Source organism: Amia ocellicauda, chromosome 9 (assembly GCF_036373705.1).
Source record: "Amia ocellicauda isolate fAmiCal2 chromosome 9, fAmiCal2.hap1, whole genome shotgun sequence".
Classification (NCBI taxonomy): Eukaryota; Metazoa; Chordata; class Actinopteri; order Amiiformes; family Amiidae; genus Amia; species Amia ocellicauda.
Genome location: NC_089858.1, coordinates 23,035,431 through 23,062,720, shown reverse-complemented (window position 1 = coordinate 23,062,720; position 27,290 = coordinate 23,035,431). Strand labels below are relative to the sequence as shown.

Genomic DNA, 27,290 nt, shown 5'->3' with positions numbered 1-27,290 from the left:
CTTCCCATTTAGTTAATTACATTTGTAACCACCCGAACAGCGCCATCTAGCAAGCGCTTATGTGTGTATCCTAGGAGGGTGGGCTTCTGGGTAGTGTAGTTCAAACAGACCTATTTCGTGCGTTTGAACTCTACCACGGAACTTCAATACCCAGCAACGCCTTCGACCAACAGCGACTGGGCTCGGGTTTTGGTTTACCTTGTAATGTTTACTTCTTTCGTGTACGGCGTGTCTTCTTTAACGCCACCATTACACTAGTGTCGCGGGGTTGATGCCGTGTGTGATGTTAACCACCCCCCACTACCTCTCGCCGCACATACACACACATCGAAACAGAAGAAGTGTTGTTGTCTGAGATCCGCGTTCATGATGGCGATGTTCCGCAGCTTTGTGTCGGGGACCCAGCACAAGCAACATCACCCGCAGCAGCCGCCGCAGAGTGGGGCAGCGGTGGCCGCCCCCGGGGAGAGCCTGGAGAGCCAGTACTCTTGCCCCATCTGCCTGGAGGTCTACCACAAGCCCGTCAGCATCGCCAGCTGTGGCCACACGTGAGTCGCCTGTCCGGGGCAGCACTGCAAAACATGATCGCGGCGGCAGGGGGTGGAGAGAGAGCTGGTGTTGACCAAGAGAAAGGATGCAAACAGCAAAGGAGTTGTCTAAAACCAATTCAGACATATACAACTGAGAATGCAGGTGGGGGGAACACAGGTCACCTATTTTATGGATGCCACAGATCGCACGATTCATGCTCAAATAATTTATAACAGACGTGACACCTTTTGATGCTCCACAATACGATGATATATTCATCTTGTACATGCTAGCATTTGCAGGTTCACAACATGATCTACATGCAATTGATTTCAGTGCACAAATATATGCATCTGCAGGATGTTTTGGCAGTCCTTTGTGCAGCTAACGGTAGTGTTTTCTTCGTAAAATAACACGTAAAATAGCACTGGTTGTAGACTATTGCTTCATGCATTTTGTGTGTATTTAACTGAGTTGTCTTATCTTATCGTGGGTTCCTCAGTTTCCGAGAATTGCACACTTACAACCTTCATCGAGACCTTTAAAACGTGCATTTACATGCTATTTATTTGATAGAAATAGGACATCGCTCTTACTAGACAGCACTAGCCAGAGGGGCCGAGCAAAGAAGTGCACAAGTGGAAATAAATGTAATGGAAAAGACAAAGCGAGAAAGGTGACAGAGGTCGTGGTGGTGAAGGTAACGGGCACAACGAGGACAGAACAACAACAGTAATGTGCATTGCAGTGCTTGTTCATGTTCAAAAAAGACACAAAGGAGACAAAAGCAAAATCATAAAATGGAAGAACGAGCATAAAAGCAAAGAGGAACTGGCTACCCATAGCGCAGGGTAGGGGCACTAGACCGATTGCATTATTTGTTTCTGTGGACGTATATGATTCAGATTCATTCTCCACATCTGGTAGCCCTCCGTTGTTACAGATGTTGTTTGAAACGAGATGTGTCGGACTTTGGGTTATATCCCGAGGCTGTACGGCTAGAAATATCATGTGCATGTATTATTTACGTTCAGTTTTGGATAACTGGTCTGTCAAGGCACGTACGTTAACAGACACGGAAACTAAATATTAAACAACCAGTCCACGACATTTGCTCTTTATGTAAAACATGTCATTCATGCGACACGATGATAACGCACGTCACGGGTCTCTGTTTTCGGAAAGGACTAGGTCAACTGAAACAGCGGAGGTAATTCAACTTTGCACATCCAACTACTACTGGGATATGAAAGCTGCAAAGTGCACAAGCCGTTTGTTTCGTATCAGGCTGATCCAACATTGCATGAATGAAAAGGAGAGGACCTTCAGTCTCCTGAACTATTGAACGGGATTAGTACCACATTCTGCCCTTTAGAGAAGCGAGCACTAGTACTATTGAGTGACATTTACAGGTTAAGTCTGCAGGCTAGTAGGCTTAGTGCTGGTTCAGGTCAGATGTAAAAGAAAAAAATGTAGTTTACATTTTATATAACAAATACAGTACTGCAGCTTGTTTTTCCTATTTTCCCACCCCATCAACTCATTTCTACCCCAGTCTAATTGGGAAGATTCAATTTGTTGTCATTTAGATGGTAAATAATGGAAAATAAGCCGTCCAGTGCAATTGAAAATGTTGATGAATGTAGATTGGGAATTGGCTTTTGTTCCATACTGTATGTCCATTTTGATGACACAGTTTACTATTCCCATGCTTATTGTTTAATGTACAGTAATATGCACAAATATTAGACCGTGAACAAATAAACTACATGGTATAAGTTTAACCAGTTTTCTGTTAAAGCTCATAAAGGTTAAACTGAACTTGTGTCCCTCAGAAGATTGTTGTGCTGAATAGCAGGTGCAATTGAGAGAGAGACTGTGCCTGCAATTGCTCACACTTCTGATCAAGGGAACTCTTTGAAAACTTCAATTCCATCCCAAGCTCGAGTGCATTTTGACAGTTTTGTTATGGCGGGTGTCGGAGCGTCATCTTCCTTCTGCAGGGTGCTTGGAATGGATCGCAGATTTCACATGGATCTCGTGACTGACAGCATGCTTACTGAGTGCATTTAAGATGAGATTTTAGACTCTGAATGGAAAGGGGAGTTTAAGATCAGGGGTTTTGCATGTGAGTGGATATGCAGGGCAGTGTTAAAATACAATTGCTTCACTATCTGCAGCAGTCCTTGGTTGTGCTTAGACTGAAAATTCACCATAGAGAAGACTTTAATCAATGAGCCCAAGGGTTTTCATTGGTACAGAATTTGTTTGTCCTTAGCCAGTTATGTTGTGTTTAAATATTTATGCACCAGTGTGTACCATTCTGTGTGGAGCTTTTATAGCGGTATATCCCATAGGTTCAGGTACCACATGTAAAACTGTAGTATCCATGCAGATCTAAAAATCAAGCATCATAGTCAGTGAGCTTTCAGAGTACATGAAAGTTGGTATTCATGTTTGATCGTTAAAAATATATACCGTATAATGGGAATATTGGCTTGTATTAAATTGGGCAGATGTGCTTCATTGGGTGATATTTTGTTTTTTGAATTGGAAACTAACAACTAATTAACACACATTCTTTTCATTTAAAAGATATTCTAACATGTTTTGATGATAAGATCAATAGTACTTTTCTGCACACAGCATGGGAGTCTTCAAAAACGTGGGGATTAACATGCTTGTGGTGTTCCCTTCTCGTTCAGAGCCCCTGGACACAGTCAGCAAGACCATCTAACCGCTTAAAGTATTTTAAAAGTGCATGTGCTGCAATATAGAAATTAATTTAAATAGAATCCCTGTAGAAACCAGGTAAAGAATTGAAGTCTTCAAGCACAGAGGATAATATATTTATTTAACATGCCCGGCCTGGGAGGCCCTGACATGAAAGCTCTCCACCTGAGCGGAGTCTCTCTGAACAGCAAGATATTTACAGCTTTTATAGAAAGCATGACATGTGGTTCTGTGGGCAGGGTCAGTCACATGTTTCCAAGTGTTGCCTCGAGGTCAGGTTCCTGGCCCTTGTAATGTTCGTGGTTGTCTTCCTGGAGGGAGGTGTGGGATGCGGAAACCAGATGGCTTACTTTGATATACTGGGAGAGGTCCGGTCCCATGGTCATCATAGCAACTGTTAATCAATAACCATGATGTGACCTCTTCAGCCTTAAGATAAGCCACAGAAAACCTTGAAGCAAATGATGGGAGGGCAGCGTCAGCATGCGCAAAAACAGCCTTGCTAACATTTGCTTGCTTGACAATTACTACAATTGGCTCTGTTGACATATTAGTATTTCAAACATTAATATAAAACATGATACGGTTTATACAACACATTAATACCGGCTCTTCAGTTCCATTAACAATTTTCTCCTTTTCGGAGGTTGAGATTGCTTGCTTGGCAGTAGTATAATTGGCAATTCAATCAAGTTTGCCAATAATGGCAGCAGGAATGGCCCTGGACTTTTACCCAGAGGTGCGACGGCTGGTGAAGTCTGGGACCCAAAAAAGTGTGTGGGGGGTTGTTGTGTTGGCGATGTGCGCTTCTGGGTGCAGACGAAGTGCGGTCCAGGGGTGGTTTGGGGCGGGGTGTTGGCGATATGCCATCTGGATCTCTACAGATGGCCAGTCCACCTATCTACGGGAGTATATTTTCTTCTTCTTCAAAATCTGTCTTTGCTACATAATTTAGAAGAAACACTTGAACCGTGTCTGCTAATATTATCCGACTGGTGTGATGGATTTCTATACTGCTTAAAATCGAGGACCATTTTTTCCTGATGGATAGGAGCACCTCTGAGTTTCTACAATGAAATGAAGCAAGAAAATAATATGGGCCAAATGCTTTCATGTCACATTTCAAAACACCACTTTGCTTGTGTGGAATCTCAAGCAATTGAAGCTCCCTTTTCCAGAAGATATTCTATTTTTAATGTGCAAATCTTCTGTGATTGTTTTTCTCACAGACCTGATGATAGGGTGTTTGAAGTTAGTGCATTTCACAACTTCAACAGCACAGGTTGAGAGCAGATGACATGGTTTAATGTCAGCGTAGATGAGATGGTGTTAGAGTCTCTTGCCTTGACAATTAATTACCTGAAAGCACTGCGGGGGTGTGCAGCTCTTTACAGTGCTGTGCTCGAGTCGTCTTTTCCCCTTCCTCTGGCATACAAGCGTTGAGAGGAATGTTTTACATTGTTCCACATTTCTGTTTCATCTAGCCTTTCCCTTGGGTGGCTTCTGAGTTTGTTAGTTCCACCTGACACGAAAAGCAGTCAGGAAACTAGAGCCTGAAATATCAGTGTTTTGCCTGGCACACACATCACATATCCATAGTGAGTGTCACTCAGCGTAGACACTGTGCCTCTGTGAAATGAAGCTGTTTGTTGCTGAAGATGCATACATGGAGAGAAGTAGGGAGACAAACACATGATTAAAAATTGTTCCTTTTTTGCATTTCCCCATTTGAGGTTACAATTGTGAAGTTTAGTTTTAAGCACTTTAAAGAAACATTGTTATCAGCATTTATATACTCCAAAAAAGTATTCTGCACCTTTAATGTATTCATCCAACAACTATATGATACAGGTGTGTAAGTCCTTAATCACCAAAAATTTGACTTGCTCTCTATACCCATAAACGGAACATAACAGACTTTGACACCAAATCCAAAATGCTAAAATCAACTTACATTCATTCTAGCCAGATGTTCAATGTAATGAGCAAAAGTGTAGAAAAAAATGTAATGCAAAGAATTTCAGTCACACTCAGAAATGTCTGTGGTGCTTCAGCATTTAAATTTAGAAGCAGACTTGTAACTCCCATCTCAAAGTAAAGCGAGCCTTTTGTGCTTCAGATGCAATCACATTTAACTGCTTTTTGCCCTAGTATTCACTGCTCTGAAGTAGCCTTTCTTAGCTTTCTCGTTGTTTGGTGAAGCAGTATCCAGCAGAATGAGTCACTACAGGAGTCAGGGTTTTACCCCTTACAATACTATGCCAATACCCAATACACCCCACATTGTTTAAAAATAAGAATGAAAAAGTGAATTCTGTATAACGTACATTGAACCGTAAATGCAAAAATATATGTTTTGTACCTCTAGGAAACCAAACAGACACTCAGTAAAAATGTGTCAGTTGCAGATCTCCTTTATGTCCTGTCTTTTTTTCATAGCATCCTTTCTAGTAGCTGTAGCCTATTTGTTTTGTTTGATATTTCCAGTCTACCCACACACCCCACCTGCCCACACATCCAGAAATATACTATTATTATAATATTATTTTCGAGCAGAAATAAAGGTGAGATACAGTTTGATAGAATAATGTTGAAAAACCAAGTGTGCCATAAACTCCCAAGTAAGAATAAGGCAGGGCTTTGACGTCTGATTCATCACTTTTGTCACTATAAGGCAGGAGGATGAGCATTGAGATGAACACTGTTTCTCATCACAGAGCAGAGATATAATTACAGATCGTACTTGCACTTATGTGTTCTTGCCATATTACAGTGTACCCTGTGGCAAATTGTCTGCACTGCCATTATGCCGGGCTAACAGTGCAAAGCAGGCCCGAGGAAGTAAAATTTAAAATTGAGACAGTTTATCCATATCAAGTGGTTATGGGAAGGCTGTTACAGACATTGACTAAAATAATTTTAATATGTCACTGTCTTGCAAAGAGAGACGATTTGTTGTCGTGTACTGATGGCTTAGTTTGTGTGTATGTGTGGGTGATAAGAGTTTGTGTTGTTGTTTTTTAATCTTTGAAACCTGTAAATCCTAATCCTACAGAGCTCAACTCCCATCTGCTGGTCCTTTTATACTCCAGGTCTCTTCCATGTTCAGCTCCCCCCATTCTATAATGGTAAGATGTGTGGTAGCCACCTTGAGAATCCAAAGCTCCATGTCTTCAGGGGTACCTGGTTACAAATCATACAGAGGCTTGTCAATCTTGATCAGATCAAACTTCATGTTCAAGCTCTTTTACTCAGAATGTCTGCCATCCAAGCAGATTAGATTTGTTTCACACAAAATTGTGACTAGATATTTACAGCATTTAGTTGTGATCTAGTTTAGTTACACATTGAACTATACTGAGCACAGTAATACATTATAACTGTTGAAGAAATATGTCTGTTTAAAACTATACAGTTAAGTTCACGGTTTAGCAGTAGTGTCTTGGTTATTGTATACCTGTGTGCACTGACGGTGTGTCCCGAATTGTCTGAGGCCGAGATCAGCCACACAAACCTACAGATATGAGTCTGAGCTTGCTCCAAGAAAATTAGCAGGGCCTTGTATTAGCTATAACTTACAGTATGGTTATTTTATTATTCTAATATTTTGTATGTTGCAATCCCCAGTCTAGGTACTTTACAATAGGGAAAAAACAAGACTTTTGTGGCTTATTTGAAAATAAAGAAATAGTACTACAAAAGATTTAGAGATATTTCCTATCATATTATTTGAAGTATTAAAAGACATACTATTCGTATAACACATAGTAAGTAATTATGTCTAGTTCTTTAATAACATCTGGGGAAGTTTAAAGATGCATTTTTCATAAAGCCTTCAAAGTTGAGCTCCTGTGTTTTTTAGCAAAGTGGGGCAGACTACTGAGACTGTACAGTGCTTCTTAAATTATTTATTCCTGCAAAATGAAATTGCAAAGTTTCATGGCCTTCGAAAAATGAAAAAGAAAGGCATTACTTAATGAAGTATTGCTGAGTCCCTGCAGTTTCTACAGAATTAAAACCGCAGGAGCTGGTTTGGCAACCATTGCTTGATGATCTCGCCACAAATAGAAGTGTGATGTTTAATATTTAATGCAATGCCATAATTATTATTTTTTGAGGATGTGGGTAAGAGAATAACCATTTTTAATTGGTTAAAAGGTATTTAGTATTTCAATGATGGTTTGTCTTTAAAACCAAAACAAAAAATAGATAGTTTTTTGGGCATATTTTTTTTTGTCTGTGAGCTTAAGCAGGGTTACAATCAGTTTATTTTGTCAACCTATTGCAACATTAGGCTAGATTTTGCAAAGACGTGGCCATGGTGTAATGAAATTTTTATTGTGAGGTCAATAAACAATAATCAACACACTCCTTTCTGAATGCAGTATTACCAGAAAACTGGAATTGAACAGACATCCAAAACATGTCCAGAAATGTACAGTGGAATTACATTTTTATTTTACATACATGTAATTGTATGGGTAAGGAGAATCCCCTTGTTAAAAAGCTAAATTGACTTCAGAAAATGAGTCTGGGGGAAGTGGGGGAGATTGACCTTACGCATTAACAAAGAAACCAGAGGCTATGCTGTGATGACTTGGTGATATAATCTGTTCATCTCTGTTTTTCTGAGTGAGAGATGAGATGGGAATTAACCTTAGTTAAATAAGAAAAATAAGAAAGTCATAAGTTAAGAATAAATAAATTAATGACAAAAAGAAAGCACAAAAAGAAAAGTACTAGGAGTAGGGTGTAAAATATTGAATAGCATAATAAGGTATTTTTGATTTTTAGTAGATGCGTCTTATTGTGACCTTAAAGTAGGTCCAAATTAATGTGGTCTGAGATTGTGTTTTTCCAGACCATAGATTTCTTATGTAATTCATTTGCAGCCCAGGACTGTCTACAAGAATAACAACTGAAGTGTACTTTCTAGATGGCATAGCTGTTTCTGTACCACCTCTGCTAAAGCTGCATGCCCCACTCTGCTTACGGTGTAGTATTGTGGGGTGTTTACAAATGAGTGTGCAGGGAAAGGCTTTTGCGTTCAGTTTTATAAGTGCTATAAACAAAAAAACTTAAAGTAAAAAAACGTAATACACATCCCTTTGCGGTGGTTGTGTGCAGATTAATATGGAACAGGTGATAAATGAAATAACAGTAACATGCAGCTGGTATGCACATCTCCTTAAGGCTTTTCATTTCTGTAGCACCTGCCTTAATTTGTACTTATAACCCTACAGCTGGTAGCCAGTGTCTGGAGGTTTAAGGCTATCTTGTTGATGATGGTGATTAGATTAGTTTAATTTTAGAATGGCTCTATCAAGCGCCTCTTTCTGAAGTCTCTCCCAGAGCCTTATTTATGATTAAAGTTCAGAAAAGGCTCAGACTAGGGTAGTGAGCCAAAAGCTGTTCTTATCATCTGGTTTTCTGTTCTGCATTCATCCACCTTTTCTCACCAATAGCCCTGCCACAATGGGAATGTATTGGCATTCAGCAGACACCGGATTTTCATTTGGATCTTGGGTGATGCTTTCAGGTAAGGGGATGGCTAAGAAAAGCACAATTGTGTTCAGTATAGTCTGTGTTTTATTTGGCCCCTACATGGCTTTTGACCAAATAGTTTACTTATTACCATCAGCACCTCACCAGGTTACCTTGAAAACCGTAATTGTGTGACCATTACCGGGATATATGGTCTAATGGCCATATATACCCTGGCCACACTGGAAAACCTGGTTGAAGTTAGTATGTGTTACAGCCACAGGACTCCTTCGCAAATCATGAAGTGTGCTCTGTAAGCATGCATAACAATCCCGTCTAGCCCCATGATTTGGATTTCGACCGAAGAGCCTGTCTGCTGATCGTGTAAGGCCAGACGGATGCTCAAGCACAAGAAACGATCTCTGTTGAGCCGGATTACGGTTTGTAAATCATACTACGTTGTTCAGCCCGGACATTATGCAGATGAGATTTATAACTGAGGGTCTTGTAGCTATCTTGTTGGATTAGGTAGTATTAGCAGCAGGGCCCCTGCAACTGTATTGGATTGCCTGTGGAGAGAGCCATGGTGTCTGATGCATAATTCATGATTTTACTTTGATTGAAGTGTCTGATAGAGGAGTATTACACTTGGGCATCTTTTAGTGAAAAGTGACAGGATACCGCGATAACCTTGTAGAGATCTTCCAGACATGCTGATAAGAGGAGACCTTCACTAAAATGTGAGATTTGCAGGCTGAATATCAACTAGTGCCAAGAAGTACTGTGTCATTTTACTCTCATGAGATCATCTGTTTTCCAGCAGAACATGCTTTTTTATATGCTTTTTCTGTGGTCAACCTTCAGATCTCCAAGACTATCACATAGTGAAAGTCTTTCTGATTGATGGCTTTTTGGAGTTGCAGTAAAGTTATCATTGCTGAGGAGGCAAGATCCCAGCTCATTCAAAGCCTACAGCTTTTCATAAGGTTCACGAGAAATATACCAAGTCTGAGACTCCAGTGTTGGACAAAGATATGCAAGCTCCAATTCTTCTAGCCGCAGAAACCAAGTCAAAGCGTGAATAGCCAATCCAAATATGTAAACACATTTGAAACTGGGTGAAAAGTTTAGATGAAAGTCTAAAATAGGTTCTCGGATGTATAAAAATGATACGGCTGACGATTATTTGTTGTTTGCCTAATCATCTTTCTCACTGTGTGTTAAGCTTGACAGACATGCTTTTGATCCTGCTGTGTTTTATTTATTTTGTTTATTTATTTATTCATCTCAAATTAAGGAAATTAGGACATTGCATTTTCAAATTAACATTGTGCGTGGTGTACTATAAGGAATAGGCAGAGTATAATGTGTTTTCGTTTAATTTAATGGAATCTCCCAAGACATGGATTATAGAATTGTTTAATTGAAACACTAACAGTTTAATGCACTGTGTTTTTTGCTGGCATTGGGCTGAGCATACTATATTCTTGTGGCCTTGTATTTAAAAAGCTAAATGTCAGTTCTAAAATTAAGTTTAATATAACTCACGCAATGTAAAATATGTACTGAATACTTTCCATTAAAACAAATTAATTAGAAACATCAGTATAAAAAAAGGCAAAATTAATATATATTTTTTAGTTTAATCATGTTTTGCTTTAATTTATCCATGAAGATATTTAAGACTTTTGTGTAAAATGTGAAAAAATGTTTTTAAGCCAATGGGTCTAAGTGGTAATCACTAAACACTTTTGAAATTAGGGTATGGTTACTTATGCTCTATTTGTGGAAATGTACTTAAATGCAATTAAGTGTGCAGAAAGAAGTCAGTAATACATTAATCATATCATGCATCCCCAGAAATTTTGCAAAACTAGATACCTGTAGTTGATTTAAATTGTTTTCTGGAGAAGTACAAAGTTTGACCCAGTTTTTTCTGTAAGGAACAGAATGTTTTGAGCTTGCTTTTAACGTAAGGTAAACTGTGTTGATGAGCACATTCACTGAAGGTAAAGCCATGTTTATTGTTTAAAAGTAGTATTCAGAAAGCACCAGAAAATGCATAGACAATAGTGGAGTCAGCTTAATTATACTGCAATCCGCAGCTGCTGCTTTCCCCTTCGCCTGGTACACAGACAATAGTTTTTTTTTTTTGGGAGATAATGGTGATAGTGAAGATATATAGTTTCAGAGAATTTCAAACCTCTCGCATATAATTGCAGATGTATCTAATTTCTCCCTACAATGTGGAATTCTCTGTGTACAAAATGCGTGGTTCTGGGGAAAACAATAATAAATAAATATTAAAAAAAAGGTTTTGATCTGTAAGGATTTTTGTTTTGTTTTATTTGGTGAGTTGGAGGAGGGCGGGCAGTGACTGTTGAACTTTAAACAAAAAAATAACTTAGACTTTCAGTGCTGGCACATGATGTGTGGGCCTGAAGTTAATTTCTTTTGTGTAATAAATGACTGTCTTTTACAGTGCTATTTTAAACATGTTTTCTTCTTCCTGCAATTTCAGCTTTGTAATGCAGTGTTGTCTTTGTCTCCTGCTTTGTCTACAGGCGCAGATTATTTAAGGTGTCAGACTAATCCCAAAATGAAGTCAAAGGAGATTACAATATGTAAAACAGTTGAAGAATCTGAACTTGAGAGTGTATCAACACAAAATAGATCAGCTCTTGCTTCCCTTCTGTCTCTCACAAATGTCTATTTTAAGCATTGTAACTGTCAGTGAATTGTCATAAAACCTAGCTTGTTTCTACTTCACCTTTAAATTTTAACACAACACCAGCTTTGCATTAAACTTGCCCTTATCCAACCTACTGTAGGGCTTTTCTTTGTTTTTAACCATGTGCAGTTTGCATTTGAAAGTAAACGGTGTTCTTATGCATTGTTACTCGAAGGGAGGTGTGACTATATTTTTTGGATATCTGCTGAAGATTTGGAAACAAAAACGCAACTTTATTCATAGCTTACAGCCAGGTGACTGGGGCGCTATGAGCCCCCGAGCACGCTCTGGTTGTGTGCCAGGATGCCTGGCCTGCTCTCTGCTGCAGCCCAGGGATGAGATGCTCTGGCAGACTTTCCATTGCCGGCTTCTCCTGCCAGCCGTGGTCCAGAAGTGCTTCTGGCCAGCGTTGTTCACCACTGGCTGCCCAGTGGGATTTGTGTAGTAGTTCTGCTCCTGGAGGGTGTAATTAAGTCCTGGATTCTGAGGAGCTAGGTATACAGACTCTGCTCCACTGTAACTACACATTATAAGACCCCTCCCATTTTTCAGGTTGGCCACAGGTAGGATTATTTTACTTATTTATAAGCGCTTTTATTTCTTTACACCTGGAATTTTCATATAGGATCCCTGCCGCTGCCACTAGTTTTCAGGGAGAACCTTGCATTGCACAGTCCTGAAATAACCTGGCACCTTGTTCATTTCTCTTTCACACCAGTATTGAGGCTTTGTAAACTCCTATCTGAGTTATCTCTTGAAAAAACAAGGAGATCACATCTATCAGTTGATGGCATCACTCTGTCCTCTTATTTGCTGTCCTTTGTTTTCTGCCACTATTCTCCGTTGGCTTGCACCACTGAGTCACATTGCGATGAGAGGTTCGTGATTGTTTAGCATGCAACAAGAAGTAATCTCTGCTCCTGCTCCTGCTAATGGCCAAGAGGAGCTGTATGTCCTGCATACCAAATGTAGCAGGGGATGTTTTAGTGCAGAGACCTTGCAATGTTTTTGAAGCTCATAGAAGAATACCCTGCATATTGTAATGGTGAAATTGCAGCACTCCACAAAATAAACACACAAAATGTAATGTTGAATTGTTCTTGCATTGGCAGCTTTACAACACATCAGTGTCTGAGTGTTTGAGCTGATCAAGGTGATCAGTGCTTTCTGATATGGTCTGTCTTTTATTGCATTGCTTAGAGGTAGTTTTTTAATGATCCTACTCATTTTCTGTGATGAGTATCGTAGGTTATGGAGATCCTGCTTATTGTGAGACCACAAGTTGGATCATTTTTTTCCTCTCTGCTCATCACAGGACTCAAAGTTGGCCAAAATCCTCAAAAGCATTTGGCTCCTAGACATCAGGATTTAATTGCCAAATGAAAATGTAGGGGCAAAAAAATAATTTGCTTTAACTCAATAATGTATTGTTTTACTTATATTAAAATAAACTGATACAATTAATGTAATCATATAAAATGTACAAAATTCTTTAATTGACCTGACTTTTGTATCTGATAAGCTGGAAAGACATCAGGAAAAGTAATTTATAGATTCATATTTAATTTATAATTATGTATTAAGCCTATCTTTAATTTAAAATAATACATTCTTTGGCCAGACTTTTGAGGTACCAGTAATTAATGTTACCTGAGAAAAACAATAATAAACCCAAGAAGGAACACAACAGCCAAACAAAATAAGTGCTCCCAATTAAAACCAAACAAAACGTTTAATACTACACTTGAAACACTCAATAATACTCAAGCCTGTGGGGCATACAGTGAGGGAAAAAAGTATTTGATCCCCTGCTGATTTTGTACGTTTGCCCACTGACAAAGAAATGATCAGTCTATCATTTTAATGGTAGGTGTATTTTAACAGTGAGAGACAGAATAACAACAAAAAAATCCAGAAAAATGCATTTCAGAAAAGTTATAAATTGATTTGCATGTTAATGAGGGAAATAAGTAGTTGATCCCCTATCAATCAGCAAGATTTCTGACTCCCAGGTGTCTTTTATACAGTTAACGAGCTGAGATTAGGAGCACTCTCTTAAAGGGAATGGTCCTAATCTCAGCTCGTTACCTGTATAAAAGACACCTGTGCACAGAAGCAATCAATCAATCAGATTCCAAACTCTCCACCATGGCCAAGACCAAAGAGCTGTCCAACGATGTCAGGGACAAGATTGTAGATCTACACAAGGCTGGAATGGGCTACAAGACCATCGCCAAGCAGCTTGGTGAGAAGGTGACAACAGTTGGTGCGATTATTGGCAAATGGAAGAAACACAAAATAACTGTCAGTGTCCCTCGGTCTGGGGCTCCATGCAAGATCTCACCTCGTGGAGTTTCAATGATCATGAGAACGGTGATGAATCAGCCCAGAACTACACAGGAGGATCTTGTTAATGATCTCAAAGCAGCTGGGACCATAGTCACCAAGAAAACAATTGGTAACACACTACGCCGTGAAGGACTGAAATCCTGCAGCGCCCGCAAGGTCCCCCTACTCAAGAAAGCACATGTACAGGCCCGTCTGAAGTTTGCCAATGAACATCTGAATGATTCAGCAGAGGAGAACTGGGTGAAAGTGTTGTGGTCAGATGAGACCAAAATCAAGGTCTTTGGCATCAACTCAACTCGCCGTGTTTGGAGGAGGAGGAATGACCCCAAGAACACCATCCCCACCGTCAAACATGGAGGTGGAAACATTATGCTTTGGGGGTGTTTTTCTGCTAAGGGGACAGGACAACTGCACCGCATCAAAGGGACGATGGACGGGGCCATGTACCGTCAAATCTTGGGTGAGAACCTCCTTCACTCAGCCAGGGCATTGAAAATGGGTCGTGGATGGGTATTCCAGCATGATAATGACCCAAAACACACAGCCAAGGCAACAAAGGAGTGGCTCAAGAAGAAGCACATCAAGGTCCTGGAGAGGCCTAGCCAGTCTCCAGACCTTAATCCCATAGAAAATCTGTGGAGGGAGCTGAAGGTTCGAGTTGCCAAACGTCAGCCTCGAAACCTTAATGACTTGGAAAGGATCTGCAAAGAGGAGTGGGATAAAATCCCTCCTGAGATGTGTGCAAACCTGGTGGCCAACTACAAGAAACGTCTGACCTCTGTGATTGCCAACAAGGGTTTTGCCACCAAGTACTAAGTCGAACGGTTCAAATACTTATTTCCCTCATTAACATGCAAATCAATGTTTAACTTTTTTGAAATGCGTTTTTCTGGATTTTTTTGATGTTATTCTGTCTCTCACTGTTAAAATACACCTACCATTCAAATTATAGACTGATCATTTCTTTGTCAGTGGGCAAACGTACAAAATCAGCAGAGGATCAAATACTTTTTTCCCTCACTGTACATCTAATGCAGCTTATTTGGTCATTACATTTTGCCTGCACCTCTGTCGTTGCACAATACAATTGGCACTGAAAGTAACAATTTAATCCCATTGAAGGAATATGCCTCTTCAAACGATTTAAAAATGTCATCGGGATTTGCATGCGGTAGAACTTGCAGACATACATTTGTTTTAAGCTTGGCCATCGGCATTAAGAATAGGTGTGCACACTGCCTGATTTTAAGTATAGCCTGTGCCTGCATTAGCCAGTATAGATAGATTCAAATCAACATGCAGCTCATTTCTGTATTACAACAGAAACTTCCCCTCTCTTCATTGTTGTCTGGTGATGGTACGGGGTTCTAAAATGATGATGGTAACTGATAACACTAACAAAATAATAGAAAATATTTCTTAAAAATAAATATTTCAAACTTTGTCATACATAATGTATATTATGATAACAGTGAAAACATAATCCAATAAACTGTAAGCAGGCATTCATATAAACTGCATTATACAAACTTTCTACTTTATTTTCTGTTAAATTTTATTACAATGGACATCAGTATTCCAGGCTTATTTGTGATAAATCTGTGATAGATGTGCCAATGTTTCCATTAAGCTAAAATTGTTTTATGTGCACAATTTTCTAAGCATATTATTCCAATTAAAGATCTGTTTATGTCAAGCCTGCCTCCTACGATTTACTTGAAACATACCTCTTTCATGCCCATCCCTAACATTTTAATCTGTGCCCTGTGTTTGACACATGTGGAAGGCCAACTCAGAAGTCCCACAAGTTTGGCTTGGCAACAATTGAGTGCAGTCACCTGACTAAAGCAAAGTAAAATCAACTAGTTATGAAAAAAAATACTTGTCAGGAGCAGGAGCAGCTTATTTACCTCATATGATTTTGAATCAGAGCAAGTACATTGTTTTCCAAGACAAAACCATTATATTAACCTTACAGAGACGACATGACCCACAGCTGACACATTTGAGCCCTGGCTCATTTACTGTCTTGTAGAAGACATTGAAGAACTTTTCCACTCTATGCCTTTGGAACCTGTGCTGTTACTCCTTAACTAGGTTTCTTCTCCTTCCAACAAATAACAAAGCAAATTAAATTGTAGTCATGCAATAATGAGGGCAGGAGTGGGGGCTCAAAGCAGTGGTGTAATTTCAAAAGACAGGAAGTAAAATTGGTAGTGACAGTTAGCCCCGAGGCAGTCAGGTATTTTCACTCTTCTCCCTTTCAGCTTGTCGTATTAAAGGCACGAACCTCAGGTCTGTACTGCAATATTTGTTTGTATCAAAATGCCAAACAGAAAAAAAAAGTTATATATTGCCTTTCTTTCTGTTCTGTTTTTAATCTGATTCTAGAATAGCTGGACACTACCTTGGGAGACAATAAGAGAAAATAAATCATTCCTATCAAAAGGTATAGTTTGTCTTTGTAATATAGCAGTTTGTGAGTGTCCCACAGAGGGGAACATTAAATAGTATTTTGATTTATGACCTGTTTTTTAATGGAGACCTCTATATCACAGTCGGTTACCTATGCTGACTGGGCACTCACGGCCAATTGTCAGCCAAGATTGGGCCCTGTCAGCAAGACACACAATTGGTGCTTTAGGGCTATGTACCTTTTTTTTTAAAGAGGAACAGAATGGTTTTAAGGTTTCCCAAATCTTTTTTAAGACAAAGTAAGTTACAGGCTTTTAATGTTCTTTTTCGTTTTAAAGTAATTAACATAAGCAATATATAATGCTCAGCAAACTTTCATGGTTGGGCAGGAGAGGGAGCACTCAGTTAGGATCCATGCAGTTTGAAAGTCAAGCACTCCAAGATGTAATTGCTTTCCATTATTTATTCAACAGTTTCTCAACAGATGAGATGAACTCTCATTGAACTGGCAAACAAGCAATTCATTTTTGAAGACACCAGGCAAAATATTAACATTTGTTCGACGGTGTGGAGTCACAGACACAAGTCATGATGATAACTACTGAAATGTGCTCCATCAATATCAGCTTCTGTCTCCTGAAGTGATTTGCTGTCATTATTATTATTATTATTTTTATGTCTTGGCAGACGCCCTTATCTAGGGCGACTTACAACATACATGCAATACAAAGTTTCTACTGCATCCTCGGAGATGCATTACATTTTTTCCATTTAATGACACATTTTATGTCTGAGTGTCTAAAGTGGTGGTTGGCTGTTGCAGGTTCTGTGGAGAGTGTCTGCAGCCATGCCTCCAGGTGCCCTCGCCCCTTTGTCCTCTCTGCCGCATGCCTTTCGACCCAAAGAAGGTGGACAAGTCCTCCAACGTGGAGAAGCAGCTCTCCTCTTACAAGGCTCCCTGCCGTGGCTGCAGTAAAAAGGTGAAAAACCTGTCTCACAGTCACAGCCACATCTCCTTTGATGATCTTTCCCAAAGAGTTCTCAATAAAGATCTATTTTGTCTTGTATAGCATGCCCATGATCCTAAAAATTAGTCTGTATTACCAAATGTAGTGCTTGTAAATTAACTTCCACTGGGGACAGTTACAGAAGGAGACTTTTTGATACTTGCTCAATTTTTATCTGGACTGCTACAAAACCCCTAGTGTCACGCTGGACACACAACATTCATTTGTATTACATAGTGCCTTTCATGACAAGGTCTCTCAATGATCAATTAATACTAAACTAAATAGAAAAAGATCCAGACACTGTGGCTTTAACTAGGCCACTGCTGCCATCAGAATTGCACTTCATTTAAGAAAGTACTAATTGGATGATTAAGCAAAATATAGATATTTATTTTTATTTTCAAAAACTCTGACTGCGTTACAAATATAAAACAAAAATCCTTTTTATTATCTGGATTACAGTACAGTTACTGTGTTCGGCAGAAGATTTTGTGTGATCACACATTCTCATGACTTTCTCTTTTGGTCATTGGCTCTAGGTGACCCTGGTGAAAATGCGGTCACACATTTCCTCTTGCACAAAGGTTCAGGAACAGATGGCGAATTGCCCAAAATTCGTACCTGTTGTACCCACCTCACAGCCCATTCCCAGGTAAGTGGTTTCCTAACAGTCTCTTTCATCCAATTTATATTTTAAAGAGCTGTACTACTTTTTATTCTAAATATGTATATTTAATCAGATTTAAGTATTTGATTACTATAATTAGTTTTGAGCCAAAGCAGTGCTGAGGTCATTCTTTTTAGAAATCGTTAGAGTAAAAAGTTATTACTGCAGTGTGATAAATATTTTGGATAAACGCAGAACAAGTAAAGGTCACTTCTGTGTAAACTGTGAAGTAACACTCACTTCTCTAATACCTGTTTTTGCAGAATAAAAACAGAAACTCTAAGGCATTTGCTAATGAATTAATGAGTGTGCTCCTAATTAAGTCATATCTGCATTGTATTTATGTATCAGCCAGGTTTTCAGTAGTAGCATTTTGATTACAAATAAAACTTAGCAAATGCAAATCAGTTGGACATGATAATGAATATTAAAATCATTTGTCTCACCCAAGCTAGGCACAGATGGAATATTGCCATCTGGATTTCATTGTCTCATTCCATTATGATTTTCTTCATTTTTAATTGTAAATTATTATTTTGCAGCAGACTCGGGCGGTCTTGGAATGAAATGTAAACGCTTTTTGTGGTGATGTGAGTGTAGCGCAGAGTAGCCCTGACAGCCAGCTCACACTGTCTTTCCTGATGCCCATAGTTGTGTAGAATTCGCAAATGTAAGGTTGTCAGCATCCCTGAAAATCACAGCCTCTGAAGGAATTAAACCTCAAGGGTCTAAATTCACACAATTATCTACTGAACAACCTCTGAGTTTGATGATGTGTTGATGACTCAAATGCATTTGCACATTTAATATTTATATGTTTCCATAGCATGTAGGGGCAGCAGGAATTTCTGGAATGGCAGAAATGAGTCTGTAACCTCACACTCGCTGTAGAGCAGAGCATCCAAATTCTGTTTACCTTGTTGATTCAGCTGAGAAAAGGGAAGGAAGTTGAATAATTCCTGCAGCGCTAACTGTCACCAGATCTGCGTTTTAATTTGACAGTTAACTTGTCACCGCTGAGCCAGCCATAAGCAGTCTATTAACACTCAGCAATTATCGCTGTGCCACAGTATGGAACGATGAGATGTACCAGAAGGCAGTTTTTAAGATCCATGTGAAATGTACGCTCCCTGTTACAAATGACAATGAAATGAAATGGCTGCACACACCCATGGGTGTCTGAGGTCTAGACTGCACAGTGCTCTCTAGGATTTGTCTTTTCCTTTTTTTTCTTTTTTTTCTACAGGAGGAGAGGGTCTCAGAGTCACAGGTATTAAGCATGCAACAGTACCCTTGCCCGACAGCCTGGATTGGTGATTTTACTGTGGGGTCCTGTCCTGCAGGGAATCCAATTACAAAAGAAAAGAATTAAGAGAAAGCAGGAATATGTAAAAGCACAAACGTCTGCTAAAGATAGAACACACGTATAAATTCTTCATGGGTTCTTTTGAATGCTTTTAATGTGGTTAATGTTCTTCTGGGGAGTTGAAGAATATTCCAAATAGGGGTGTATTTTAAGAAAAAGAGCCTTTAACCATAAGAGTTATTATATTAAGGGAGAGGACTTTGGCACGGCAAGAGGATTCGGGTGGAATGAGCGAGTCTGGTTCTCGAGTGTCTGAGGAGAAAGTTACAGAGGCAGCAAGATTGTTTCATCTTCAGTATAATGTGTGCGGATAAATGTGTTCTGAGCTCATTTCTGAGTAAATGCAGTATTTATAAATACATAAATAAACTTGGAGTGCAGCTCACTTCAGGCAGGTTCAAACAGATTTGTTTTTACAGATATAGTCAACTCTTGTAGTTTTTACTTTTTAATTCAAACTGAGAAAGATGTATTGAGCTTCTTTATGTGTGTGCAGAAAGTCATTTTTTTAAACTTAAAGCTGGGGTGTCATTTTATTTGTTTTATATGTATACATTAAGGAGTGTACCTATGCTTTCAAAATATGTCCTGAAAGTTTCATTCATATTCATTGCTTATAAAATGAAAAAAAATACAGTAGTATCTGTTATGGGTAGTAGGGTGGGGTAGTGGTGAGGGCTCTGGACTCTGGAGCACAGGGGCCTGGGCTCAATCCCAGGTGGGGGCACTGCTGTTGTACCCTTGAGCAAGGTACTTTACCTAGATTGTTCCGGTAAATGCCCAGCTGTATAAATGGGTAAAATGTAAAAAATAATGTGATGTCTTGTAACAATTGGAAGTCACCCTGGATAAGGGTGTCTTCTAAGAAATTGAGTTATAATCATCTCAATCCCTGGTTTTCTTCCCGAATTTCACCCCTCGGTTGTTTGGTAACAGGTTTTTGTTGCAACAAAACGGCAGAGCTTGTGAGCTTGTCCTGGTGTGCATAAATTAGTCGCAATTTCGAGTGAGCTGGACTTTTCACAGAGGTGTTAACTTCAGACTTACCTACACATAAAAACTACACAGATAGTTGTTTTGACTTACCAGGAGTACTTTAAAAGTGAATTCTGAAGTGAAAAATCATGACACCCCAGCTTTAAAGTAGCTATTTCATTTCAATACATTTGGTTGGGGCTACACATCATGTATCCCTGTCAGTGTTTGGTTGTATTTTGACTCCTCTATTGTTCTTTATAAGGTTCTTTTCTTCATAACCTGCCCATCTCATTTGTAGCAATATTCCAAACCGCTCCACCTTCGTATGTCCATACTGTGGGGCCAGAAACCTGGACCAGCAAGAGCTAGTGAAGCATTGCATGGAGAACCATCGCAATGACCCCAACAAAGTGGTGAGTCCCACACACCAGCACTCCCTCACAGATCATAGTGACAAATATTTGATTTTTACTCAAGTTATTTTGACCTCTTTGCTGAATTCTGTTTTCCAGCTTTGCTTTGGTTAAATCCACTCTGAATATCAAGACGTACATGCAATATAAAGTATGGATTTGTTGGTTGGTGATGAAGAAATTCTTGAATATGGGTGAAGGCAAGTTTATATCGGATGTTTGACCAGGCGTGTGTCTGTGTGTACTTTGCTAGGTGTGCCCTGTATGCTCAGCCATGCCCTGGGGAGATCCCAGCTACAAGAGCTCCAACTTCTTGCAGCATCTTCTACACCGGCACAAATTCTCCTACGACACATTTGTGGTGAGGGAAGAGAAGACTGTATCCGTTTGCTTACACTTTCTTAATTACCTCCTCAAGGGTACAGGTGGACCCACAAGTGTCCTAGTAAAGTAAAAGAAGGCAAGACAAATTGTACTTAATTCATTCTTCTAAGACAAGGTGGGCAAGGTTATAATTGTGTTACTGTTCTTTATTAACTGCATGTGTATGTATGTCCCTAGCCAATAGCAGCCTGTTTCTAAATACATAGTGGGGGTTTTAAGGGAGCTGCAAAGGGAAAGAAGAAATGAATTGTATTGGAATGCTATGAGAACAGAACATAAATGCATAGAGAAAGTGATTTTTATCTTGTCAACTATTTACATGGAGTGAGTTATTTAATCTGTACCACCCAGTGGAAACCATGGCTTCCAGCCCTGTTTGCTGATTGCACCCTTTTGTTTGTTTGTAGGATTACAGTATTGATGAGGAGGCAGCGTTGCAGGCAGCCCTGGCACTCTCCCTGTCTGAGAACTGAACACACTGATCCCTCCGCCCTGATCCCCTCCGAGTCCATCATCCTTTGCACTGGGCACCTCCCTCCCCCGTTTACTGCTGCCAAGCACCTCTTTGCATTCCACACCATGCACCTTGGCCAGACAGCCATCTGTCCCCTCCATCCCTGAAGCTTCATGAATCAAGTTAGAATTATTATTAGTTCTGTTATTTCCTTCTCTCTAAGAAGTGGAGGCAGCCATTGACAAAGGCTGGGTTATATAGCAATGCAAAGATGGACTGAAACATTTATATGGAAATAGAGATAACCAGTACATTAACTGAAGTACCCCGGTCTTGCACTCCTGCAGGTAGTTTTGTTTGTCATTTTATTTTGTGATTGATGAGATTCTGCCGAGCCAACGTCCACTGGGTGATGAGCCACAGGTAGGGTCTGGGTGTTGACTCCGACAAGGCCGAGATGGCTCTTTTACTGTAGTTTATTTAACAGTACATGAATATTGATTGCAGATGGCATGCATAAAAGTCATGGCTACAACAGAGCACAGACAGAAGCTTAAGTAATCCAAAGCACTTCACATAATTAATGCATGTAAAGTAAGACCGCTTTTCTTAAAAAAAAAAAAAAAAAAAAAGTATCCAGTGTGAATTCACAACATAGAGTAAGTTCACTTACTATAATCAATACAGATGGATGTTTAATTTTCGTTCTATTAAATAGAAATTAGTTGAGAAAATATCTTTGGGCCAAAAAGTGAAAATAAGGATATTTACATACCAAATATTTTAATTTACATACCGCTGTAATAGGTGCATTCACCATGTCATTAATAAAATGTAGGTAGTAATTTGGTTTCACGTACAGAAATTGAATTCTGAAAAATCAGACTTTCAGATGAGAGTTGGGGGTGAGTGAGTGTTTGGATGTGGGCGATGACTCCGCAGAATGTGGTGTTTTCTCAGATTGCTTTGATTTTTCTCTAATTGGACCAAACTGCAGTTTACGAAATCCATGAATTGGGCATAGCATGCTTTAAAAGTGGTGATCAAACTCCAGCCTTCATCTGTACCTTCCTGCTGTTAGGATTCAATACTGAGCACAGAGAGGGAAGCCAAATATTGGAATTTGTTGTGAATAACAAACAAAATCTTAGGAAAATCAATATCCCTAGATATATATACGCTTCTCACTTTCCCTGTTGTTCTTTTTCTTTTTTCCCTTTTTTATAAGGGTTCTTGTGAATAATTGCACTTAACTGCATTTTCTACATGAGCAAAGTGTAGTACTTTTCTTGTTTTATAACTAACAAAATGAATAGCAAAGCATTTATTCTTCATACTGCTGTTACCTGTTTAACTTGCTACAATACTATTTTTTACAAAGCATCAGATAAACTATATTTTTGAAAACATTTCAGTTTCAAATGGTGCACTAATAACAAGTCATACGCCTTTAACAAATAGGGGGCGTTGATCATTTCACATTCTTTTTACATAACCTTGGGTAATGTATTGCTCAATCAAGCAGTTTTCCACCTGGTGGGATGGCTAAGAGACCTTTGTGAACCTAAAAAAAATACTTAATATGTAAGCAAGGTGGTGTGTAATGACAGGGCTCGGGCACTAGAGGGCCACCTTAGTGAAAAAACATCCTTTTTTTACTGAGGATTCTCAAATGTACTGTATTTCTGAAATAGTTACATGCACCAGGGTCTGTCCTAAATCCATTTATTTAAGTTTGCAAATTTTAAAAATACACACACATACTTATTGTTATAAAGCCCTGGGACTTTTCTATTTGTGTTTTGCTAAGGTCTCTCTTTTTTTTTTTTTTTTTAAAGACTTTTATTAAGTAAGGTGCATCACTACTATTGGGATCCTTGCTGGGGAATTTATTTTCTTGTGATTTGAACCACACGTCTGTAAGACCAGAGGAAGTGTCGTGATGGCCTTCGCAATCCTAGAGGGTTCAATCAAGGAAAGTTGTCTGGAGTGAGTTCACCTAAATTGGGCAGCAGTTGTCTTTACTGAGCAGGCCCTCAGTGACCAGGTGGCTCGCCCAAGCTAATCTCTGTCTTCCTGGGGTCAATAGCTCTGAAACGTGTCAGTTGGGTTATCTGGGTCAAATGATGATGTGGATGGTGGCTTAGCTTGGAGAGCTCTTGGCTGCCCTCATTCCTCTTTCCACATGGCTGTGGGCTGTGTGTGCTTCAGTTTGAAATAGTGAGTCTGGTGCTCCACACCTAAGCAAACATAAATACACAGATACAATGTTTATTTCTGAACTTCATTAGCGATCCAGTGCCTATGGAATCCTGTCCCAACAGTTCAAACACGTCAGCTGCCAAGCAACCAGCAATAACCTCGCCGTCTTTCATTACCTCTTCATGTAATACGTGTAAAGCAGCCGTGACTATGACAGCCAGTTCAGATCAATAAAGTTCTGTTGTCCTTGATAAAATATGTAATATATCGCTTCCTTAATTAGGCAAAACAAACGGAGAAGGTGAAAAATTAGTTCATAACTTTCCTATTTGCAGTTACACTGTATATCAGGAAATACCAGGAGGCTGGTTTTTATTAGTCATTTTTGATTTATTTTATTTCAATACTGAATTGAAATATGTGTGACTTCTGAATTTGTGCAGAGCATGCTGTTCAACTATTTGTCAGTTGTTCAGTGAGAGCATTTACTTGAATGCAAATGCTGTTGAAACATGTATTAATAGCTTGCAATTAATGTCAGTTCTGGGGTTTGCTGAGATTTATTTGCTGATCAACCATACGTGTAGAAGAGTGGTTTGTTCTGCTTGAACTGTAAGAATATATTTATTTTAAAGAAGCAGTAAGTCACCGAGAGGACTTACAAACCATGTGAATATATGGCTTTGAGTTACTTCAAGAATAACCTTGTCAAGTAAACAAGCAAATATTTTAATATATTTGCATCTGAAAGAGGGAAGTTTGAAATTGTATTAGTACTTTGTGCACGAGTTTGTCCGTGCTAGTAACAGAAAGGGAAGAAATATGTCTACTGATTAATATTTGTGTTTAAAGTCTTCCTCTTAACTTTTATTACAATAGCTAAAATAAAATGGTTTTATGTTTAGACAGGATTCCATTGGATGGAACAGTGTTGGCTTCTTACCAAACAGTCTGTTCATCAACTTCCTAGTTAATATGGCCAAACATATGCAGACAATTGCCCCTCTGTCAAGCTTGCAGCTTTCATGGCCACTGTGATTCATTACCTGCTCAAAAAACACCTTTAAAGGGGCATTGTTTTACTCCATACAGAATTGAGCAGACATATGAATCATTAGGTACATTTTATAGCTAGGATAAACTGAGGGCTTTAAATGTGTTTCTCATTTCAAATTGTAAACTGGCAAGGTTAATAAGAATCTGAACTATCCTCACACTTTTATCCTAAGAAATGAATTTATTATCAGTACACCAGCATTTCTGTGTTTGCTATCACTGAAAGGCAGTAAGTGTTAAAGATTACAAAATTCGGATAAATGTTCAAATGTTAAGCAAATTAAATCTAGAATACAAAGAAAAGAAGGAAACTGGAGAGACATGAATGTCAAAACGCTTTTTGACACGTTTTTTCATTACTAAATTTAGGAATCGCATACCTATGATAATGGTCTCTACTAACCAGAATCAAAGATTTGCTTCAACATTTTTTTTTTTCCTTTCTCAATTTTTTGGGCTAATGGAGTATTATGTGAAAGTATTTTTTTAAATATCATATTGTGGGGCTTGGTAATATTCTCAAATAGATTCTGAACTGCTTATTACCAGGGTAGATATCATTGTATCAGAGATCACTAACATGAGGTCATTTGTAAATGTATTATTATTCTGCTTCATCAGATAAACAGATGGAAGACTTGGAAACCAAAATGTAACTCAATTTACAATTTCAGCAAAGTGATTCTTTAGGTCGGGCTATGTTGTTTTGAACAAAAGAATTGTACTTGTTGGCTTTTTATTGCTGTGCTGTGAAAGTAAGTTTTGGGGGGATAAAAGCAAATAGTTAAAGTGAGACATTTTCTGTACTTTGATGTACAATATCTTTGACTTATAAAACAAGTAAACATTCAGAAATACATACGAAATCAATCGTGTATTAACAATTTATTTATATATAATTATTTTTGTAGTTTTTTTTTTTTTCATTGTTATAGCAGCTAATTTCTGTCTGTTTTATTAAGGTAGTGGTAGAAAATTGAATGGGGGGGGCAGTTTATAACCAGTAAGAGTGAGCATCTTTCCCCAGTCTCACACTTTGTAAACCTGCTGTATGCCCCTCTGATTAGATTCTTCAAATGTCATGATCACCTTTGAGTGTAGGTGTGTATATATACATATATATTTCTTTGTATGTATATATACATATATAAGTATGTATGTTTGTATGTATATACTATATATGTGTGTGTACTGTATATACATTTGTTTTCAGTAACGTGTGCACAACTCTTTATTATTTATTTTTGACTTACTGAATTATCAGTAATTTTTTGTATCCTGCATTTGTTTTTGTTTGGTTTCTTTTGCTCTGTCACTCACATTGTATCCTAGCCATTACAGCAGCTGAATGTCCACAAGGGGGCACAGCATTTCTGTGTTGAGCTGTAGGCTGTGCTAGTCTCCTGACCTCACTGGAAACGGAGACCACTGACACTGTAGTGAAGCCCCATTTCGCATGACAATTTTATAAAGATATCGATACAGTGGCTCTGAGCTTATGCATTGAACAGGATTTATTGAAAGAATCAGAAAGCATATGGCCAGGTCAAGAGTCACCTTCACTGCCCACACATTACTTTTATGTCCACTGAAGATATTCCCAGGGCTATACTATACTCGCTTTGACTAAAGTGATGTCAATGTAAACTGTAAAAGCATAGCCCAGTGTTGTATTTAAGAAGCTGCCTGCAACTGTTGCGCTCTCGTTCACTGACCTGTCTTCATTACCATGCCTTTCCATCCCCTTGTATTTATTTATTTATTTTGTAACTTGCATACTGCACCTTATAATGAATTCAGATCTTGCCTGTTGCGAAAGCCCTTACAGAAGCTGCATTTTAACACAACACTGTGCTTCACAGCAATGTAAAAATAGTTTGGGAGAATAAGGGCCACATGCAGCAATCAGTCAGGTTAACCAGCAGAGTCGAGTGTGACCTCTCTAGGCCAAGAAAACGGCACTGGCTGCAGTTCCAAATGTAGGGACTGTGCATTATCTGTGATTTATGCATACAATAATATTATAAAAAATGAAACATTTTGAAGTTGTTACACTGTTTGAGGTTTAATAAAAATACCTTTATTCTGTATTTGTAGCAGTTTGGGTTTTTTCTCAATAAACACTTGATTCATCCCACCTGTTTTTTTGTTGTCTTCGTAAAAATATTTCAATTTTAACATTACAATGAATAATTGCTTTAAAGTCTAATCATAACCTTGAGCTTAAACTGGCTTAAACTTTGCTTGAAATTAGGATTCAACGTCAATTTCTAGTTTTTTTAAATGTGCTCGTAAACATTAACAAAAGCCAGCTAGGACAGCATGTATACCGGGCTATCAATTCAGCATGTCAGTGAGGGAAATTGCCATATGAGGGAGATTATTAAAACAGATTGCTTTGTTTAGCAGAAAAAGGCATATGCAAAGCCCTGCATTCAGTGGTCACTTTATAAAGATCAGGAAAAATACAACTTGTACCCGAAATCTCTCCGTTCAGAAATTATTCAATAAACACCT

The 27,290-nt window shown here is 38.7% G+C and overlaps 1 protein-coding gene across 2 annotated transcripts; it reads left to right on the top strand.

Annotated features, from left to right (window-relative positions):
- Positions 1-173: 173 nt before the first annotated feature.
- rnf166 (ring finger protein 166) lies at positions 174-26,861 on the top strand. 2 transcript variants are annotated; one of them, XM_066713759.1, is made up of 7 exons: positions 174-548; positions 17,067-17,223; positions 17,793-17,905; positions 19,167-19,190; positions 20,563-20,677; positions 20,931-21,038; positions 21,469-26,861. In XM_066713759.1, the coding sequence occupies exons 1-7, from the start codon at positions 367-369 to the stop codon at positions 21,532-21,534; spliced, it is 765 nt and encodes a 254-aa protein (XP_066569856.1). In that variant the 5' UTR covers positions 174-366; the 3' UTR covers positions 21,535-26,861. The 2 variants fall into 2 exon arrangements, with proteins under 2 accessions (XP_066569856.1, XP_066569857.1); XM_066713760.1 differs by lacking the exon at positions 19,167-19,190.
- The last annotated feature ends 429 nt before the right edge of the window (positions 26,862-27,290 follow it).

Bases quoted from the DNA above. Each gene is read 5' to 3' on its own strand.
- rnf166 (XM_066713759.1), top strand. From the start codon at position 367: ATGATGGCGATGTTCCGCAGCTTTGTGTCGGGGACCCAGCACAAGCAA. The intron at 19,191-20,562 runs GTATTAAGCATG...TCTCATTTGTAG, and splicing joins AGAGGGTCTCAGAGTCACAG to CAATATTCCAAACCGCTCCA. The intron at 20,678-20,930 runs GTGAGTCCCACA...GTACTTTGCTAG, and splicing joins GCAATGACCCCAACAAAGTG to GTGTGCCCTGTATGCTCAGC.